Genomic DNA, 22,357 nt, shown 5'->3' with positions numbered 1-22,357 from the left:
TGCAAAATGGAGCGATTGCATCTATTGTTATCGTTTCAAAGGCAGGGTACGTGAGACGTACCCTTAGTGCCTTCCATAATAGGTGTTCAGCTCCCGCTAGTTCTCCTCCCAGGCCCTGTATCAATGCTTCTCAAGCTCACCTCTAGGGGACCCTGAAGGCAGAAGATAATAAATTCTCACTGGAGTGCCAGGGGCTGTCCCCAGGCAGCTTGCAGAAGGCAAGACAAGCTGCAACTCTGCAGATTTGGTATCACTTAGCGAAGTATCTGAGTATAACTTAATTTATAAACAACGTTTTCAGTGTTTAAACATGTAAAACCCAGAAGCTTCTAGTTGTTGGCTTCCTGCAGCTCCTGGCATACCTTATCACACTCCTGGGAGGTTGGCCCACACATCCCCATGGCTCTGGGGTCTACACATCCCACCTGGGGGCAATGCAGGAGTTGCTGTCCTTGTCTCTTGCCACCCCTAGTAAGGGCTAGACCTGTCTTCGAGCAGACAGTGGATGTTCTGGAGAAATCCCGTTTCACCCTCATCTTGTTCCAGAACCCTCCAGAGGATATTGCATTTCAGTCCGATTGCTCACTCTTTCCATCCAAAAGAAATCCCAAGAACTGTTGTCAGGCAGCTCTTCTTGTTCAAGGGTTAACCAGATTCTTATTTCGCTTATCTTTGGAAATAAAACAATGTTTAAAACTATTCAGATCAGCAAGGCCATCTGGTGGGGAGTACGCAGCTGCTCCCATTCAATGGTTGCCACCTCTAATGTATTCATTGCAGAGCGCTGCCACGCATCTGCAGGGTCATTATTCGCCGTTGGTTTTGAATATGTGAGCCCTGTCTGGGCAAGACCTCTTTCCTCCGCCCTTCCTGAAGGACATCTGAGTTGGGTATCTCCTGATGCTTGGCAGTCTTTTTACTCTTCCTGAAACTGCTTCAAAGCAGGTGAGAGGGTTCCAGACACCTAAGTGAGGGGGGACAGAGCCACCCTGCTCCTTCCGAATACCTAGTCTCTGCATTATACTTGGGGCCACTTCTCTTTTTCATTCCTTTTCCTCTTTGTGGTAAAGAAACATTGTTGGAAGCTAGAATCTACCTCTCATCTTTGTGGTCTAGATGATCAAGAGCCAAAAGGATCCCCTTGTTGAAAATGTGCACTCCCCCCTCTGCACTCACCCCCCCAGTAGTTAAGGTTTGTTGTTAAAGATGTTTGAATCCTTGAAAGCATGCAAAAACATACCTCAGTTATCAGGTACCTGTGTTCCTGAGATCATGATGCATCATACTTTGAGAAGAAGAGACTGAGGGTCTAAGTGGTGCCAGGGTTTGCTTATAGTCCCGTGGCTGGTTGAGAGGGGTCCCAGGTCTTTGGATCCCTAATCCCTCTCTCTCCTGTTTTCTAAGTCATGTGGAGGGTGGAGTGTATAGCATTAAATTTGTCTATAAAATGGGACAACCACATGATGTTTTCCCCTTAGATTACCATGACGTGTAAACAGGATTATCCCTGCTGTCTGGACACCAGAAAGCCTTCACTAGATGTTAGCTCGTGTCACTTTTATTATTGTCATTAAGTGGCCAGAGCTCTGGATTTCTGCCAAGAACTTGCTCCTTCACTCATTCATTTAAAAACTCTTCAGAAGATGCCTGCCCCTGTGCCAGGCATGGTTGATGTACAAGCAACTCCAGTACCTAAGCTGATTTGATTTCAGGATTGAGCATCGCTGACCCTACCTTTGTGGAGCTGACAGTACAATGGTTCAGACAGTCACCGGACCCCAGCCACGCCTCTTTGCCTGGGAGCCAGGGTGGCTGGTGCGGCTGGGTGAAAGCTGACCTTGCCACTCCTTGAGCCTCGAGTTCTGGGCAGGTTTCCCCTAGCGTTACTCCCTTATGTGATGGTGAGGTGCAGAGAGAGGTCATAGGCTTTGCAGCCAACACACCTGTGGTTGGATTGTGGTCCTGCCAGTGGCTACACGTGGGGTTCCGGGGATGTTTTTAACCCCGCTGTGCCTCAGTTTCTTGTATATAAAAGGGGGTCGCAGTGCAGACATCAGAGAATTGCCATCAAGAAGGGAGCTTGCAGGCTTCCCTGGTGGCTCAGTGGTAAAGAATGTGCCTGCCAATGCAGGCGATGTGGGTTCAATCCCTGATCTGGGAAGATCCCACATGCCTTGGGGCAACTAAGCCCGTGCACTGCAGCTACTGAGCCTGAGCTCTAGAGCCTGGGAGCTGCATCTCCTGAGCCTGAGCACCACAGCTAGAGAGTACCCCCCACCCACCACAGCTAGAGAGTACCCCCCACCCACCACAGCTAGAGAAAAGCCCACACAGCAACAGAGACCCAGCACAGTCAACAATAAATAAATAAAATTAAAAAAAAAAAAAAGAAAGGAACTTGCGTGGCAGGGGTTGGACCAACGTTTGTTACCTTCTCTTTTCATCACCCCTGGAGCCACTTAAAACCCTAAACTGGGCCGATGCTTTGAAGCATGCATCTCAGTCTGCACAAGGAGTGGTATTTCATTTCTAATGTCAAGTGTCTACAAACAGACTCCACGCGGCTTCCTTGACATGCTGTGTGTTGTAGGATTGTCCTTGCTTTCTTGCCAAGAACAGTGGAGGTGGGTGGGTCCCACAGCACCCTGCTAAGTTTGTCTCCAGTAGGTTCTGCCCTAATAGAAGACCGTCGCCATAGATGTGCAGCTTTGAGTGGAAAATCAAGCACCTAAATCTAGCACTGATTCGGATTACTACTGGAAATAATAAATTGAGCATTTAGGAATAGTTTCTCCCCAAGTTTGATTTCAGAACAAGAAAATCGTGGGTTGTGTCACGAAGACCTTTAGCATCTCAAGCCTGTTGAGAGTCTCAGGCGATGGTGCAGTGTGAACATCTCACAGCCTCTTGTCCACCCTGCCCCCGGCTGTCCTGTGCTTTGCAGAGAGACGGGGCCATCTGGCCAGTGTCGTCCGTACATCTGGCTGTTGCATGAAGGAGCTGGAGCAGGTTACCCTCTGGGAGAGTGAGCGGTCCTGGAGGATGTTAGAAAGATCTCGTTTGATCTCCTGCCTTTAGCTGTTGGAGATCCCGTGGGTCAGCAAGGCAGCCCTGTTGTTGGGGTGGTTTTTCAGCCCCTTGAACTAATGCTGGTTCTCCCGGCTCTGCAGACACTCAGGGGCTGGTGGGCTTTGCGGCTGCCCTCGAAAGGGGATCTGTCATTCTGAGTGTGGGAGTTTTTCTGGAACCTCTGTCCTGGGGTTCATTGGGATGTTCCAGAGGGGTGGACTGGCCATTTTTCATACTTGTAGCCTCAACAAACAGTGCTCTGCACACCATGGATGCTTGATAAACATGTGCTGCCCAGTGGGAACTACTAATAAGGAGAGAACACTTCGTGTGTTTGGGAATTAATTGTCCAGCTTTTTTGCCTGGCGTAAGGGAAGTATTGCACCAGCTTTTCAGTCCTTGCTGCAAAATGGTTGGCTTCTTAGTGGCCCGAAAACATAATAGATGATTATGATATGAGTATAATGATAATGGGCTTTTACTAGGGAGGAGTTCATTGCAAATCATCCATTCAGGAGTGTCAGGGCTGAAGGAGGTAGTCCTGACTCCATATTTTCTGTACAAGATACAGGCTCAGAGAGGCAGGGACTTGTCCGGGGTTATTGGCCAGGTGAGTGTCAGGTCTGGATGGTGACCCCTTGGGAAATCTCAGCTCAGGGGCCACACCCTGTGGCTCGCTGCCTTGTTGGAGACAGATGCTCACTCCAAGGGGCCTCATCTTTCCCCAGGGTGGACGTCCATTCATCCCAGGCTCTCCAGGGCTCCTCACCCAGGTTATGGAAGCATCTGAATGATCCCAGTCGGCTCTGCTTTTTAATATCCTGTTTCGGCTGTAAAACTTGGCTGTTATTCTGTCGTCTGTGTGCCTGCCTCTAACTGCCACCTGCCTCTTCTCACTCATTACTTCATATTAGTTGCAGAAGGGAAAATTGGACACCTGTACCTAGAACTATATATACACTGAAAGCAAGTACCCTGGAATGAAGAAGGCCTAAGGGCCTCTCTTGTAAAAACTCAAAGAATACGTATCATTTATTGAGGCTTGCTCTGTGCCAGTTGCTAGGCTAAGCATTTTATATAGATTATCTCATTTCCTCTTCACATCCATGCTGGGTGGAGATCGTTTTATTCCCATTTTACAGATGAGGAAATAAAGTCACAGGACAGTGAAGTTAGTTACCCGAGATCATTAAGCTGGCTCAGGCTTGAGTCAGATTGAAACGCAGGTCTGCCTCACTCCAAAGCCTGTGAAGCTTTGTTCTGACTGCTCAGAAAACATTTTTGCTCCCTCCCAACTTTCTACCAAGTTGCACATCATTTGGTTCCCTGGGCAGAGGAGGAGCTGGCTGTGTATTTGTGGAAATTTAATCTCAGAGAAAATGTCTCTTTCATATAGATATATTTTATGTAATGAAAGAATAGTTTAGAATGTGTTTTCTATACTGTAAAGCATGTGTAGTGGTCATTATTAACAAATAAAATTTTGATGATGAGCTTAATACAGAGTCAAGTATGCTTTAAAAATAACTGTTAAAAAACTGCCTGTGTTGCATATGACATACATTTTGAGTGAGCCAGGGAGATTCTGCAGGTCAGTTTGAGAATCCTGTCTCAAACAAAACACAGATGAGATTTCTCGGTCACCGGGAAAGGTGAAATCTGGCAAGGAAACCAGAAGAACAGGATGCAGGAAGGGCTTGCTCAAGGAGAGGAAGCAAGGAAGAAGTTATAGTGACTGTAAAATAGGCAAGGGGGAAGTTTCTTCATCAGGGAGTAGGGAGAATGGGGTCAGTCATTTGATTACCAAAACATAGTAGCTGTGGTTGTCATAAATACACATTTTGCCAGAAAATAACCTGGTGTGTGACATTTGGGTAGTTTTGTCTTGATTTGGGACCAATTGCCATCTGGGTTTTCAGCATTATTTTGGCATATCTACTTTTGGTGTTAGCCAAAGAATTCTCCAGGACAAAAGCATTGATTCAGTTGATTCACTGGGTCTTCTTTGGATGAATTCAGTTCAGTTCCGTTCAGTAGCTCAGTCGTGTCCGACTCTTTGCGACCCCATGAACCGTAGCACACCAGGCCTCCCTGTCCATCACCAACTCCCGGAGTTTACCCAAACTCATGTCCATTGAGTCAGTGATTAATTACTTTGGCCTGAATTGCTCACTGAGATAAACATACTTTTTAAAACTCTTCAATGCAGAATCATATCAGCTTAACTTAGTAAAGTCTTTTGTTTGTAACCTGTAGAGGGGTGTATTGGATAGCTTTTATCACACAGCAAGATACCCTTAAACTCAGTGACTTAAAACAGCAGCCACTTATTATTTCTCATGTGTCTGTAGACATTGGCTGGGGGTCAGCAGGGTATTGGCTACTCCAGGTGGGACTCAGCCAGGTGGCTCTGCTCCACGTGTCTCTTGCCCTCCTCTTGGCCACGCTGCTGTGTTCTTCCCACAGCGCCCGTAAAGGTAGAGAGGGCAGGTGGACACACTCGGCCCGTCTGAGGCCTGGGCTTGGGACTGGGCTGCTGTCACTGCGGCCGCATTCTGTTGGCCAAAGCAGTTTCCAAACCCAAGTCAAAGGGTGGAGAAAGGTATTCCACTAATTTGATTAGAAGAACTGCAGAGTCCTTTATGTGGTGAAGGGGGTGAACAGAGAGAGGAATAATAAGCTGGAACCAAAGGTCAAACTGCCATAAACAGTAGTAAACCGCTACTTACCAATCACTTCCTGTGGGCCAGGGCTGTGTGTGTTTAATAATAGCTAAGATTTATTTGGCACTTCCTGTGGGCCAGAAATTCTTCTACACGCTGGACACACATGGGTTCTATGAGTGTTACGAGGTTATCTCCAATTCACATACAAGGAAACAGGAGGTGAGAGGTTCAGTGGCTTGCTCAAGGTCAAGGTAGGGGAAGCCCGCTCCAGCACCCAGTCTTCAGGGGTCTATGTGATCTATGTGTCAAGGACTGCTGAGAATACAGAGGCCCAGGTCACTTAAGGGACCTGTCCGAGGTCACCAGGTGGACACAGCTAAAGCCTGCTGGCCCACATGACTGCTGACCGTATTCTTCCCACTGTGCTATTGACCGACGACGTGAACTGAGGAATGTAGCTTTCTTTATTCTACTTACTGATTGTAATGTGGCCAAAGGCATGAGATCCAGGTATGAGATTGAGACTGAGCATCTGTTGTTTGTACAGAATTCTCCCCTCTCCTTGAGCTAAATGTGAAAAATATTCCTTTTGCCACTTGTTGATTAATATTCCTTGGGAATAAAAAATGTATTTTCATATACATAGCCCGAAGAGAAATGTCAGCAGTTAGACAAAGTAATCAGCAGAAGGCTTTGTGTTTTAGTAAAGGTTAATTAAGACCCATCAATTTTTTTTCTTTAAAACCTTGAAGTAAAAGAATGTAATTAGCTATTTTTTCCCCTCTCTATTCCCAGAGGGCAGATGTAAATGTTCTACCTAAATGAAGCCATTTATTTAAATTCATCCCGATTTCTTTGGAAGTTTTGTACATCTTTCTTCTGCTATATCAGCTTATAGCTACAATTATTTAATAAGATTTTCCTAGGGTGAAATTGGATGCCCTTTATCGATCTTAACGCTGAGGGGGCATTCAATTACTTAATCTGAAGTGCTATATCTGGGTCTCTCGATTACAATTTTGTTATAAATGGCTTGCTAATGATGCTTGGGGTGCATAGGTTAATAGGGGCCATCTTAGCCAAGGCTGGGTAATTGAACGCTTTCTATTTTGGGACTGGTTATCTGATCTCTTACAGTGGTACTGGGTTCCCACGATTCCAGCCTGCACCCACAGGGCACAGCATTGAGCCCTGGCTGGAGGGCGATCTCACTGAAATGCATGCCTGCGGACTCTGGTTTAATACCCGAATGGGAGAGCCAGGGGTCCTGGCTAATCGGAGTTCACTGGCACCAAAACGGGGACATTCCAGACAGGTGAAGTGGATATCCATTGCTTATTTCTTAAGAAAGAATAACCTGAGTGTTAGGTTTCGGAATGACTGTTCTTGGTGTATAGAAAATCTCAACACAGGAAAAAAAAACAGCAATCCATTTTCCTTTCAGTCTAGGTGCATGAGTTCCCAGCTATATGTATTTTAAAGATCCTTTTGAAAGAATCCAGAGTGTGCCTCCCTCTTTGTGTGTGGATGGATCCCAGCCTTCCAGGCCTTCCAGAGTCTGGTCCCTGCCTTTTCTCCCATCTGTTTCCCACCCCCTTCTTGCCCCATAATCCATAGATCTGCTCTCCTGATGGTCCCCATGGCTTTGCTCTTCAGCTTCCCTTCTTTGCGGGATCTTTACTTCCCTGGTCCCTACATGACTGGCTTCCTTCTCATCAGTCAGATGAATCCACCTGAAATAGGTCTTCCCTGGCCATCCTCTCCACTTTACTTCCCCTTCTTCTAAGGCAGCAGTTCTCCCCGGGGATGAAGGCCAGGGATGCTACTAAACATCCTACAGTGCTCAGAACAGGCCCCCACAACAAACCATCATCCGGCCCTGGTGCGGCAGGGGGAGCCCGTTCTAAGGGTGTCATTGTTTTCCCCCTTTGTGTTTTCTTCCAACATCTAAGACGATGTTACTCATTTGTGACTTTTTAAATTATCTATTGTCCTGCTATTCCCGTAACTCCAGGTGGAATATAAGTTCCAGGTGAGGCAAAGGTCTCCCTATTATGGTTACTGCACTTGGACGAGGGTGGTCTGGAAACCTCAAACTCCAGGTCCTGTTCACAGCAATGCACTCACTAGTCATGAAGTATTTTACATACTATATGCTGGTCAGATGTTTCGATAAAACATGTAAATGTAACAAACATTTTTTTTTTCTCAAAGAGAGTCTCCCTGGGGGATTTTGCCACACTGGCAAAATCTTCAACTCTCTAGACACCAGCTGGGTGTCCTGCAATTCAGTTGAATTCTTCTAGTAACTCCCTGGAATTAGCACAACTTTCACGGGTTAAGGGCTCAGTCCTCTGAGACCGGAGCTTCCCTGGTGGCTCAGCAGTAAAGAATCCTCTTGCACTGCTGGGAGACTCGGGTTCGATCTCTGGGTCGGGAAGATTCCCTGGGGAAGGAAGTGGCAAGCCACTCCAGCATTCTTGCCTGGGAAATCCATGGACAGAGGAGGCTGGTGGGCCCCAGTTTGTGGAGTCTCGAGAATCGGATGCACCCTAGTGACTAAACCACCACCACCACCTCTGAGACGGCCCCTGCTTCAGACCTGAGTCACGAGTCTCAGGTCCCCAGGCTACCCACACTTCTGTTTTAACGGCTGCAGGGTCAGAGGTTCCTACAGTCCTTTCTCAAGTTCCTTAAGTTGAATCATGCACGGTACTCAGAAAAGCACCTTCCTTACTATTATGGGTTCGTTACAAAGGAGACAATACAAGAACAGCCAAATGGAGGAGATGTACAGAGTGAGCCTCGGGGAGGGTCATGGACCTTCCAGGCCCTCTCTGCATACGCCACCCTCCCAGCACCTCCATGGGCTCTCCAATCAGAAAACTCTCGGAATCCTGTCATTTAGAGGGTTTTTATAGAGGGCCTGCAGCTCATGGGGCCGCAAAGAGTCAGACATGACTTAGAGAATGAACAACAATAACATCATGTAGGCACAAGTGAGTAAATCATTGGCCATTGGGGATTAACTCAGTCACCAACCCCTTCCCCTTCCCTGGAGGCTGGAGAAGCAGGGCTGAGAGTTCCAAGCTTCCAAGTTTTTCCTGCTACCAGTCCCATCCTGAAGCTGTCTGGGCCCCCTCTCCCCCGCCAAGAGTCACCTCACTAACATAAGCTGAGGTGTGGTTGAAAGGGGCTTGTTACAAATGGCAAAAGGTATTGTCCGCGTCACCCCTCTCACCCAGGATGGTCCAAGGGTTTTAGAAGCGCCGTGTCAGGAACTGAGACAAAGACCAGGTATTTCTTTAGTGTGACATCACACCCACATCATGTCCTGGCTTCAGGCCCCCAAACCTGGCCGTGCTGGCTTCCCTGGTGGCTCAGATGGTAAAGGATCTGTCTGTAATGCAGGAGATCTGGGTCTGATCCCTGGGTCTGGAAGATCCCCTGGAGAAAGAAATGGCAGCCCACTCCGTATTCTTGCTTGGAGAATCCCATGGACAGAGGAGCCTGGTGGGCTAGTCCACGGGGTCGCAAGGAGCCGAACACAACCGGGCTACTGACACTTTCAGACCTGGACGTGCATCTTGGGCAGCGCCCAGTGCAGGGTCCTCCTTCGGGAGGGATCTGGAGAATTAAAGGGGGAAGGGATGAAGGAGTGAACTATAGGAGATAACATTGGATTTGAGTGTTTAGGCTCTGCAGGCCTCTGGAATTGTGTCGCCAGTTTTCTGCTCCCATTTTACGAAGTGAGACTTGGAGTGGGAGGTCTGGCTGGAGGGTGCAGCCGGCCCACGGGATAAATCCTCTGGGCTACTGTGTCCCAGGCCTCTCTGTTGAGACTGTCAGCTTCTCTGACTACTCAGGTCTATTTATTTATTGTGCTTGTCTTAGAAAACCTTTGTTCTTGTTGAGGAATGTTTTGCCCATTCTGGTGGGTCCACATTTTGTACGTTTTTGTCTTGGAGCTTCAAAGACCATGTTTTGGAAAAGATCTAATTAAGCCTCCTACAGCCAGAGAGACAGAAGTGTGCAAACTGGCTCCCCCCTGCGATGCTGGCTGGAATCTCATTTTAACCCCATTTGGCCTTGTCTTCGCCGTGTGAAAAATGTTTTCTTGGCTTAGTGACGGGGTTTCTGAGTAGGGGAGCTTGCCCTTTTGTTTCTTTGGTTTGGGAGAATTGTTTGTAGCAAGTGATGGTTCAGGGCTGGTTGAGCAAGTTGGAGGCAGAGGCCTGAGCCTTAAGGTTTCTGCCGAGTCCCTCCAAAAACTCTCAGGGATGAGGGGGTGGCGGAGCTTGAGATGTTGGCCTGGTTCCGGGCTGTTTGCTCCCACGACTCCCTCTCCTCTGTGCTTCTCAGAACTGCTCTGACCCCTATCTCAGCCTTTACTCACTAGCATTCCTCAAACTGCTTCCTTGAGACATCAGTTAGAATTCCATGGTCAATTATGTTTTGGAAATGTTGTGTATTATAGTCCTCTCTTATGGCTTCACAGTGAAAAGGTGAAGTCTGCTCTAAAGAAGTCTGTGTCATTTGGGCCATTCTACCTTTCCTCCAGGTAATTTAAGCCCTGAAGACCTATCGAACATGCAGAACATTTTGTGGAGGACATTTTAGGAATACTGTATGGTTATTTAATGGTTATCATGCTTTGATAAAACATAGGCCTTTCTGTCCAAGGGAAGGGGATGTTGCTGCTGGCAAGTTGATTGCTTGGCCTCTCCGCCAAAACGAGGGGGGCTTTATGCAGGGTTACTTAACACCAGCTTCCCCGGGGACAGTAAGGATTGTTGGAGGGTGTGTGTGTGTGTGTGTGTGTGTGTGTGTGTGTGTGTGTGTGTGCAGAGGCAGAAGTGAGTCTGCCACCTGTAGCTGATTCTCAGGTGCTAAGGAAAGACACTGTGATGGGATTGCCCATCTTTGATTCCACTTCAGACGTTCTTGGTATTCACTGACAATGAAAAACATAATAGTAAGAGTCATCGATGATGCTATCATTATTCATGTTATCTCTCCTTTATGGGATCTTAAACACCTGACCTGCCTCTTGAGAAATCTGTATGCAGGTCAGGAAGCAACAGTTAGAACTGGACATGAAACAACAGACTGGTTCCAAATAGGAAAAGGAGTACGTCAAGGCTGTATATTGTCACCCTGCTTATTTAACTTCTATGCAGAGTACATCATGAGAAATGCTGGGCTGGAAGAAGCACAAGCTGGAATCAAGATTGCTGGGAGAAATATCAATAACCTCAGATATGCAGATGACACCACCCTTATGGCAGGAAGTGAAGAGGAACTAAAAGCCTCTTGATGAAGGTGAAAGAGGAGAGTGAAAAAGTTGGCTTAAAACTCAACATTCAGAAAACGAATATCATGGCATCTGGTCCCATCACTTCATGGGAAATAGATGGGGAAAGAGTGGAAACAGTGTCAGACTTTATTTTTGGGGGCTCCAAAATCATTGCAGATGGTGACTGCAGCCATGAAATTGAAATACGCTTACTCCTTGGAAGGAAAGTTATGACCAACCTAGATAGCATATTCAAAAGCAGAGACATTACTTTGCCAACAAAGGTCCGTCTAGTCAAGGCTATGGCTTTTCCAGTGGTCATGTATGGATGTGAGAGTTGGACTGTGAAGAAAGCTGAGCACCGAAGAATTGATGCCTTTGAACTGTGGTGTTGGAGAAGACTCTTGAGAGTCCCTTGGACTGCAAGGAGATCCAACCAGTCCATTCTGAAGGAGATCAGCCCTGGGATTTCTTTGGAAGGAATGATGCTAAAGCTGAAGCTCCAGTACTTTGGCCACCTCATGCGAAGACTTGACTCATTGGAAAAGACTGATGCTGGGAGGGATTGGGGGCAGGAGGAGAAGGGGACGACAGAGGATGAGATGGCTGGATGGCATCACTGACTCGATGGACGTGGGTCTGAGTGAACTCCGGGAGTTGGTGATGGACAGGGAGGCCTGGCATACTTCGATTCATGGGGTCGCAAAGATTCGGACATGACTGAGCGACTGAACTGAACTGAACTGAAACATGTGTAGGCATTCTGCAAAGTCTTCACATGCATTAGCTGACTTAGTACTGTTACACACTTGAAAGGGACATACTTTCATCCTAATTTTACTGGTGAAGAAACCAGAGCTTAGAAAGGTTATGCTGCTGGCTCGAGGTCACACGGTTAGCTCATTAGCAATGTTCTACCACTGCTAGAAACCATATAGGTCTCTTTTTTTGCTGTTTTTACAATGTCTACAAAGAAGTGTCACTTGGGCAACAATACATTCTATAACTGCAGACTTCTATTAATGGATTTTTAAGAATCATGTTTTCCCAAGGATGATGAAAGTGAAAAATTGTTTCAGGGTCTGAAGTTTTCTGTTACTCGGGGGAGTATTGCATGTTGGATTTAATTGCTTAATAACTTAAAGTCAAATTTTTTTTAATATGATACATTCTACTGAAGGAGAGAATCATTTCAGTGTTTCTATATTTTCATTAATTTTTGCATCCTACACTGATAATAAATGTTAGCTCTAGGTTAAAAGACTATTAATGCTGTTAGGAGGGGAAAAATATTTTCTCTGCCTGCTCCCATCTTAACTATTCTCTTTGGATTTTTTTTTGTTGATTTAAAAGAGTTGTTATTTCAATTCATCCCTCAAATTCAGAGTGACTAACTGTGCATGAATCTAAGAATGATTCCAAGTTGGGAGCAAGGGTTCTAGCCACTTAGCTGTGTCCAGGCACAGACATTACAGAATATGTGGGTTGTGTGAAATAAGAGGTGTTTAATAAGGTGCTGGTGGAGCTGGTGTTGGGGTCACATTTGGTGGCAGAGACTGAACTCCAAAGCCAAACACCAAGGACCTGACACTTCTCCCTTCATCCTATATGATTTTCTGTAACTTGCTTGTGACCTAGCCAGCGTGGCTGAAACTTAGAAGTGGAAAAGAAGCAGGAACTTCTCTCCTTGGAAGGTGTTCCCAGGGTGATTGCTGTCATCATCTAATGTAATAAAACCTCTTTTCTTTGTTGTTTAGGTAATCTGACATCTTGAGGATTTTGTTCCCCATGAAGAGGAGACATTTCAAAGGAACTTTAGGATGTGAAAGAAGAAATCTCCATGGACTCTGCGTGGATGGTGTGTCTGTCCATCTCTCATTGAGGCCATGAGATCTTCTAATCCCTTGGGTGTTTCCATGTTCTCCAGCAAGAACACTTCCACTTCATTTGGTGCCATGGGAAAAACCTGAAGGTCAGGAAGAATTGCTCCTGACCTTGTGGCTTTTTCCAGGATTACAGAACATGACAGTTGGACATCATTCATGTTATCTTTCAGAGGCAAACCAAAGAACGTGATCCCTCATTCTCTGGTGTTTTGGCACCTGCTCATTTTTACTCTTGTTTCTGTTGCTTGTGCCTTCTGATCATCTTATGTGATCACTGAGCCATCCTCCAAGTTTCACAGCACGACTTGCAGGCATCTGGACTCCTCAGAGGCTCGCCCATGGCTCAGTGGGCCAGCATCCAGGGGCATTATCATGAGGCACTGCATTAATTGCTGCATCCAACTGTCGCCTGACGACGTACAGACACAGCAGGTCAGCTGCCGAGGAGGCTCCCATCACGGTCGCCAGGAGTGCCCAGTGTGCAAAGCAGAAAACAAAATTGTGTTTCGAGTGGACGGTAAGCAAATGAACTTGCTGGCTGTTCTCGAAGTGAGGGCTGATGGGAATGAGAGCTGGGGTGGGTTTTTGCGCTTCAAGAAGGGGAAGCGATGCAGCCTCATTTTTGGATTGATAATAATGACGTTGGTGATGGCTTCTTACATCCTTTCTGGGGTCCACCAAGAACTTCTGATCTCATCGCCTTTCCATTATGGAGCCTTCCCCAGCAATCCCAGCTTGATGGAGGGTGAAAATCCAAGTGACGCAAAAGAGCATCATCACCAATCCTCTGTAAATAATATTTCATATGTGAAGGACTATCCAAGCATTAAGTTAATTATCAACAGCATCACATCCAGGATTGAGTTCACCACCAGACAGCTCCCAGACGTAGAAGATCTCAAGAAGCAGGAATTGCACGTGAGTAGCCCGATGCTCATCTCCGTTGACTGATTTTAAAAAATGGCTGCTTCCTTTCCTATCATCACCTTTGGCAAGAAAGTGACCAAAAATTTCCCAAGTGTAATAGTGGTAATTTGACAGCCTTATGGATGAGGGTTCACTGAAAGGGCTGTCTATGCTGTTAATGCCAACAAGGGAACTCTGTATTAAATGGCACAGCTAAAACAGTTGAAGGAACTCCCCCTTTCTAATAATTCCTTTCTGTGATATTTTGCTTGAAAGGTGGCCCTGGCAGTTAAAATTACTTTTGTAGATTACTCTCTAGTCTGCCCTAAATCAGTGTTTGTCTCTAATGGCCACTTAAATATACAACTATATAGTCGTGTGTGTGTGTAAGATAAATCATGGTAGAATGGATTTTGATGGAACTTGTATTTTCATTCTCTTCATATTTTATTTTTATTGGGGTTTTAGGAAAAGCATGGTCATTGTTTACCAAGTTTACTTTTAGTATTTAGTCATCCAATAATACTTCCCATGAGAACGTTGTAATAAGCCTCAGTGTAGGATCATATTGAGGACAGAGTGTGTTTTTCCCTCTCAGTGTGTCTCTCCGTTTTTGTCTCTTTCTGTTGCAGATGTTTTCCGTCATCCCGCACAAATTTCTTCCCAACAGTAAGAGCCCCTGTTGGTACGAGGAATTCACGGGCAGGAACACCACCGACCCCTACCTGACCAACTCCTACGTACTCTACTCCAAGCGCTTCCGCTCCACCTTCGACACGCTGCGCAAGGCTTTCTGGGGCCACCTATCCCACGTGCACGGCAAGCACTTCCGCCTCCGCTGCCTGCCGCACTTCTACATCATTGGGCAGCCCAAGTGCGGCACCACCGACCTCTACGACCGCCTGCGGCTGCACCCAGAAGTCAAGTTCTCTGCCATCAAGGAACCGCATTGGTGGACCCGGAAGCGCTTCGGTGCGTGCCGCCATGTCCCCACGGCAAGGGTGCTTCAGGCGCCTTCACCCGGTCACTCCTTCCGGGGTCAGGGGTCAGGGTTGGAGTGGGAGCCCTGAGACTGACCTGAGCGGGGCATTCTGGGAGGTTCCAGGAGGGAGGCAGGTGGGGAAATGAGAAAACACGCTGAGAGGCGGAAATCAGAGAGTTCTGTGGTTAAGAGATCCTCAGGCAGACACCCAGCAGGACTGAGTACCCAGCTCCTGATCACCTGGTGAGCATTTATACAGTGCCGGCAGTGTGCAAGGCCAGCGAAAGGGTGCCGGATGGGCACTCTTCTTGTCCTGAAGGGCCTTGGGACATGCATCATCCAGGTGGACGTTTGTTGGGGCCTGTCCGTTCCCAGCTCACAGCTCGGTGCTGTTCCTGCTGGAGCCCCCACACCCACACCCCTGCTGGGAGGAGGCAGGAGAAAGAAAGGTGCTGTGTCTGGCTAGGTTTCAGCTTCCTACTGGAGCATCCCAGGACCTGAGCCTGTCACTGAGCTGCTTCCTGCCTCTTCTCTGACCTGCCTGCCCCTTGGGCCTCAGAGGGTCAGAATGAAAGCCCCATGAAGGTAATTCTGGGCCACCCTGCTCATAGCACCCCTTTCCCAGAAGGTTGACGGTAGCCACCACCCCATGACTCCTGCAGGCTGGTTTCTGCTCCACCCACCCCTGAGCCAGCCCGAGCCACTCCCTTGGCCCCCAGGGTCACTGTTTCCTCTCCTCAGCCTTTTCCCTTCTTCCAGGAGACATTTGGACACTGGAGCTAAGGGATGACAAATGCCAAAGTCTGGGTGAGCCTGGAGGGCAGTTTCCGTGGAAAAGACCTAGGTTGCTTGGAAAGGAATTTTGAAAGCTTTTTTTAGTACAACCTAAGTTGAGATCAACTCTTAGTGTGTTTCTGACAAACGTTTGACTTAATCCTTTTGATGTTCCTCCCAAAGTGAACAGAAGTGTAAATATGTCTTTTGTGGTTTGGCAGCGGCAGCTGTGGAAGCCAGAGTTTCTGTGCTCATCTTTAGGGGGCCCTCCCCTACAGAACTCACTGTCTTTCCCTGTGAAAACCAGGTTCCTGCTGGTCAAGGGGAAAGTCATGGGGGCATGCAGCCTCTGGAGTCTGGTGTCCGGTATCACCTTGAACCTCTTGCTGTTTTGCCTGTGGATACTCTCTCTCCACTTTCCATTAACCTTGGTGGCTGTGGTTTGGGGCAGTGTGTTGTCAATACATTTTCAAGGAAAATTTACCCACCTCTCAGGCAAGGGACAATTTAGGCTGCGTGTGGCTGATGCCAGAATCACTCAGGTGTCCATCCAGGGACCATCAGTTCTCCTTATTGTTTGGAGAAATGGATAGACTTCCTGATGGAAAAGAACCTTGGGAAGGTGCTGGGGAGCCCTGACAAAAAAAAAAGATGCATCTGAGCTTCAGAGGATATGGCCCCTCTGATGGGAGGTGTTTTCTTGTGATTCATCATGTGTATTCTGATGCCACTGCTGCCCCGCCCCTGGGGGACCTCATCTGGTGCCCGTGTTAACCAGCCCCAACCTCTCTGGCCCTCCAAGTAGACCCGATTATAGTTCTTGAACAGGCGTGCCATCCTTTCAGGGGCTACTGTGCACTCGAGTGGTGGTGTGTTCCACCCCTCAAAGTGCACACGGCTCAAAAGAGGGTGGCCGGTTTGCAGACATCCCTCCGCCTCTTGTAGCTCATGGGGTCAAACCTTTGCTGCTGCAGCGGGGCCCTCAGACCTTTCCATCCATTTGTGGTTACTCCCTGGAGGCCACCAGCCCGGCGTGGCAGCTTTGTCCTCAGTAACCCCTGCTTCCTGGTTCTTGTAGGAATCGTCCGCCTGAGGGATGGGCTGCGGGACCGCTATCCGGTGGAAGACTACCTGGACCTCTTTGACCTGGCCGCACACCAGATTCATCAAGGACTGCAGGCCAGCGCTGCGAAGGAGCCGAGCAAGATGAATAGAATCATTATCGGTATGGCTTCCGTGGAGCTCCTGCCCTGGGCCAGGCCGGGCTTCACTGCACCTGCAAGCATTTGCATGACATTTGCCCTCAGCTCCTGAGTGTCTATTTCCCCAGTGACTCCCCCACCTCTCTCCCCCTGTGTAAAATGTTCATATTGTTTGTGCAGTTTTCCATAAGCAAAAACGTTTAGTAGACTCTCTAGTTCCGTGGAGACTCAAGTGCACCTGAAATGGCTTTTTTAAAATGTTGCTGTTTTTTGCTTTTATTAAAGTTAAGCTTGCATACTGGATTTCTTTTCATGATACGCCCATCTGAGTAAGTTTGGACGGGGGATCATGAATGCAAAATGAACCAATTAGTCATCGGTTTAATTCTTGTGGCCTTTGTACTCCCTGGCCTCTGGGACCCTGTGAAGATGGAGGCGGCCTCTCCTGAAATAGACACATCCCTCGTGCATCGTGTGTGACTGATTGCTGTTGGAAAAGCTTCAGTCTTGTTAGCCTAATGCCTTTAGACATTCAAAATGAGGTGGTTTGATTAGCAATCATTTTTTTTTTTAATTCACAAGGATGTTTTATAAAAAACATATCTGTTCACGCTCTCTATTGGCTTCAGCCTAAAAGACATTTATCCACTTACACCTCTGAGAGAGAGAAATCAAATGACATATTTTTCTTAAATTGGTTACCTGAGGCAGCGATCTATTTTTTCGTTTTAAATCTATTATATTTTGATTCTCTGAATTCGGTTACACTATCAGTAACTAAGAAGAATTGTAATCAACCATCTGAAAGACGGCTGTTTGCTTATGTGTCCCATGTCCAAGGGGACAGACTTACCTGCTGAAGCTCTGATTTATTTATTTTTAATTCGAAGAACTCGAGTCCTGGAAGCCAGATGAGAGCATACCCTCTTACTCAGTCCGAACTGGGTACTAGCTGTTTTCTTGCAGCCATGAGTTAACACCCAAATTACAAATCTTAACTAATATTTGACTGCGGCTCAAACATACTGTGGGCTTCCCTGGTGGCTCAGTTGGTAAAGAAACTGCCTGCAGTGCGGGAGACCCTGGTTTGATCCCTGGGTCAGGAAGATCCCCTGGAGAAGGAAATGGCAACCCACTTCAGTATTCTTGCCTGGAAAATCCTATGGACAGAGAAGTCTGGCAGGCTACAGTCCATGGGGTCACAAGAGTTGGACACGACTTAGTGACTAAGCCGCCACCACCCTTACCATATGCCTCTGGGAAAATCTCATGTTCTTGTGAAAGAGCTAAAAATCTATACATCCTAGGGTTGGGAAATAGAGCCTAAGCTAATGAATAAAAAAAGGAAGGCTTTAGTTTGGTTTTCTCATTTTATTTACTTCTAGATTTAGAAATGAAAACTAAAGAATATATCTGTATTCTGATGTTTACCTGAAGCAGAGTTTGTGGAGTTTTATGGTAGATGGAAAGCTGGCATCTAGCCCGGGCTGTGCCACCAGCGAGCTCTGTGCCATGAGACAAGTTGGTCTTTGTGTTCCTGAACTCAGTCTACTCATCTGCAAAATGGGTTTGTTGGACCAGATCAGTTCTGGGTTCCTCCCAACCCTGAAACTCTGCTTCAGCTTCTTCTGGTTAGATCCCTGGAAGAAGCATACTGGTCTTTCTTCATCTTGGCCAATGGATCATAGAGGGCCCTTTCTCGGTGGTCTGGGCTAATGGCTGGAGTCAGGAAGGACTCCAGTGACTGGGTTCTCTGGGCTGGGGATCAATACATGTGGAAAGGCTGCTGCCTTCTCTCAGGGCTCTCAAGCTCCCCTGCTCTGCCCTGTCAAAGTGCTCAAGTGAAGCTCTGATGGTTTATTGAATTATTGATCCTCCCCTATGTTGTAAGGTTTGAGACTAAAGGGGATTGTCTGTCTTGTTTCTGTCATCTATCTATAGTGCCAAGCACAGTGCTGGGCACAGTTTAGACACCAAATCAGAGCTTTCTGCATGGATGGATGAAGGATGGGTGAATGATGGATGGAGGATGAATGAAAGATGGATGGGTAGATGGACAGACAGATAAATGGACAAGCATAGAACCAGTTCATTTATGAGACTGAGAAAATTTGTGCCAACTTAGTTCTAGGTACTTTCCTTGTCCTAATATTCTCTTATTCATTGTGAGTAGAATTTTCAAAGGACTTCAGATTGGCTTGTTTTTTTTCTGTGTTCTAGGGTATTACCTCTTAAAAAAAATAGAAAGAAAGAAAGATCAGAATAGAAATACTCACCTGGACCTGATTGCACATCCAACAGAATAAATAGGAGCCTGCTAACTCTCCGCATAACTGTGATGTGCTCATCAGTGATCAAAGAGACTCAGTCTTCAGGCTCAGATTTTGCCTGAATAGTGACTTTGAGATGTGTCATATAGTCCCGTGTACGATGTCGGGAAATCAAATGTATAATTAATTGATTTATTTGCCTTTCTTTCTGAATCTCTGAAGACTATTCTTAAAAAAAAAAAAAAAAAAAGGAACCAGTTCAAGTCTATGAGATAGAAATGCTGAAAGGTCTGTGTGTTGGCCTCACGCCTGGCCTAGAATGTGCTTAACTGACCTCATCATGCTTCAGTCATGCAGACCGTGATCAAACGGGCTAGAACCAGCTTCCCGTTCACCCAGCCAGCACTGAGTGAATCCCAGCTGTGTGCCAGGCCATGGGGTGGGTGGGCACGGAGGACCAAGGTCCCATGAGCCTTCCCGCAAAGCCTCCCTCTTCGAGTGTGCTTGGGGACTGACCCTTGTGATTTCAAGGGAAGATTGATGCGGATTGCCCGCAGTTTCCTAATGAGAGTCAGTTTGCCCAAACTCCTCCTTCACCCCTGATGCCTTTTGAAGGAAACCATCTAATATATTCTCAGCGGGCCCTTAAAATGCCTCGGAGCTGTGCGCCGTAGGCAAAGTTAAACATCGTGAAATTGGGAGGCCAGATGCTCATAGAGGTTTTTCTGTCACATCCTGGAGAGAGGAGCTGGGAGGAAGAGGGATGCTCAGTGTGGCTCAGATCACTTTCATCTCCAGATGGAGGTCCTTGCGGGGAGGGGGTGACGGTGTGGCAGAGGGCGGTCATCAGCCTCCTCTTCCCAGAGTCCGGTCTGCCCGCTTCCTGGACCAGCTCACCCGTGCACAGCTGTTTTAGACGGCATCACAGCCAGGTGTGGCCCCTAGTTCAGGCCGCTCTGCAGGAGCCCGTAATTCAGCCCCACTCACTCGCAGCGTTTTCTGTTTGCAGGCGAGGCCAGCGCCTCCACCATGTGGGACAACAATGCCTGGACGCTCTTCTATGACAATGGCACAGACGGCGAGCCTCCCTTTCTGACCCAGGACTTCATCCACGCCTTCCAGCCAGACGCAAAGCTGATTGTCATGCTCAGGGACCCTGTGGAGAGGTGAGCAGTGTATTCGTGGGTTTTTTTGTTTTGGGAAAAGAAAAGGCAGTTTTGAAGGCCAGTCTTCCTTCTCATCGCAGGCAAGATTTTGCTGCTGCTGCTTCTTTAAATAAACAGGCTTAACATGTGATGTTACTGCTATTTCTTATGTAAACGTTATTCTTGGGGCAATCTTCACTGCTTCTAAACAAACTGTGGATTGTTTCCTTAGCCATTCTGACCCTAGCCTGCGGGCCTTCAGCCTCTGCCTGGTCTGGCCTGGGGATGTGGAACTGCCCCTTGAGTGATGTCCAGGCGTGAGAAATGCCCTTGGAATCAGGGGTGTCGGATTTCTCTGTAGGGTTTAACTCCTATAGTTCTTTGTCCTCTGCCTTGATTGATGCCTTTATCCTGTCGGCTGTGAAAGTGCCAGCTGCACCTTTCCTGAGAGGAAGAACACGACAGAGCTGCTCTGTTGTGCAGTGTGGCGGCTGCTCAGTGTGGATGAGGCCAGGCTAGCGTGGTCCCGAACAGACTGGGTGAGGCTGGCGGGCCAGCACTGGGCCATGCTGACGTCATTGGCAATGGCTGTGTGCGTGGCAGAATCTTAGGGCTGCCAGGACTTAAAATCATTTAGTCCATCACGTCCCCTCTGGCCTGACCAGTACCCCTGCCCCAGAGACAAGAGGCTCCATTCTGGTCCAGGAGTTCCCATCCAGGACAACCCAGTTCCACTTAGACAGCCCTGTGAGAGCATCCTTCCTACATTGACCCCAAGTCTATCTCTTGGGAGTGTCTACACTTTGGACCCATTTTTTCCCCATAGAGCTACATAGATCAGGTCTAATCCTTCTAAATGGGAAAGCCTGCAAGATATAGAAGATGTTGTCAGGGCCCTGTGTCTTCTTTTCCTTTGGACTAAATGCCTCTTGTTATGGGTTATTATAGGGGCTTCCCAGCTGGCACTAGCGGTAAAGAACACGCCTGCCAATGCAGGAGACATGAGACACGGGTTCGATCCCTGGGTCAGGAAGATCCCCTGGAGGAGGGCATGGCAACCCACTCCAGTATTCTTGCCTGGAGAATCTCATGGACAGAGGAGCCTGGAGGGCTGCGTTCCATGGGGTCACAAATAGTTGGACAGGACTGAAGTGACTTAGCACACAGCACAAGGGTTGTTATGCCCCACGCCCCCACACACACCAAAGATGTGTGTGAACTTGACCCTGTTGGGAAATAGAATCTTTGCTGATGGACTCAGTTTAAGATGAGGTCACAGTGGAGGGGGGTGGGCCCTAACTCAGGAGCTGGTGTCCTTTTGGGAAGAGGAACTGTGGGGCCCGGGATCCACAGACACAGGGAGAAAGTTGAGTGAGAATGAGGCAGAGGTGTGATGCTCCCAAACCCCTGAGGACCGCCAGGGATGGCCAGGACTGAGGCCTGGAACAGACTCTCCTCGGAAGCCCCAGAGTGAACCAGCCCTGCTGACACCTGGACTTCAGACTGCGGGCTTTCAGAACTGTGAGAGAATAAATTCCTGCTGGAATAAGCCCCAAGTTGGCAGTAATTCATTATTAGCAGTCCTAGGACACTAACCGGAGAAGGCAATGGCACCCCATTCCAGTACTCTTGCCTGGAAAATCCCATGGATGGAGGAGCCTGGTGGGCTGCAGTCCATGGGGTTGCTAAGAGTCGGACACGACTCAGCGACTTCACTTTCACTTTTCACTTGCATGCATTGGAGAAGGAAATGGCAACCCACTCCAGTGTTCTTGCCTGGAGAATCCCAGGGAGACTAGTGGGCTGCCGTCTATGGGGTCGTGCAGAGTCAGACACGACTGAAGCGACTTAGCAGCAGCAGGACACTTAACACACCCCTGGTTCCTTCCTTGGATGGCAGACACTCTTGGCCCTGTAGCCTTGTGAATGACAATCGTTTAAAAAACACCTATAATCTCCCACCCAGATAATCGATATTTTTATTTTGGTTTGTTTTCTTCCAAGCTAATACTCATCTATGCAGATAAGTGTTGTGTGTATGTGTATATATGTGTGTGTGTGTGTGTGTGTGTGTGTGTGTGTGTACAGCTGTGTGAATATACAGTCTCACATCTTGCTTCTTTCGTTTCGAACTCTTGGCTTACCTCTGCGGGCCCCATGT

General features: G+C 47.6%; 1 protein-coding gene across 3 annotated transcripts in view; it reads left to right on the top strand.

Annotated features, from left to right (window-relative positions):
• Positions 1-22,357, top strand: part of CHST15 (carbohydrate sulfotransferase 15) — a 79,335-nt gene that overhangs the window by 32,147 nt on the left and 24,831 nt on the right. For all 3 annotated transcript variants that reach the window (XM_025274179.3, XM_044935340.2, XM_006080416.4), the window contains exons 2-5: positions 12,789-13,835; positions 14,456-14,795; positions 16,658-16,804; positions 20,061-20,217. In XM_025274179.3, coding sequence (XP_025129964.1) covers positions 13,290-13,835; positions 14,456-14,795; positions 16,658-16,804; positions 20,061-20,217 — 1,190 coding nt within the window. In that variant the 5' untranslated portion in view covers positions 12,789-13,289. The remainder of the gene's footprint in view (positions 1-12,788; positions 13,836-14,455; positions 14,796-16,657; positions 16,805-20,060; positions 20,218-22,357) is intronic.

Source organism: Bubalus bubalis, chromosome 23 (genome assembly GCF_019923935.1).
Source record: "Bubalus bubalis isolate 160015118507 breed Murrah chromosome 23, NDDB_SH_1, whole genome shotgun sequence".
Taxonomy (NCBI): Eukaryota; Metazoa; Chordata; class Mammalia; order Artiodactyla; family Bovidae; genus Bubalus; species Bubalus bubalis.
Note: the sequence above shows the minus strand (reverse complement) of the source record. Positions and strands in the feature narration are given on the sequence as shown.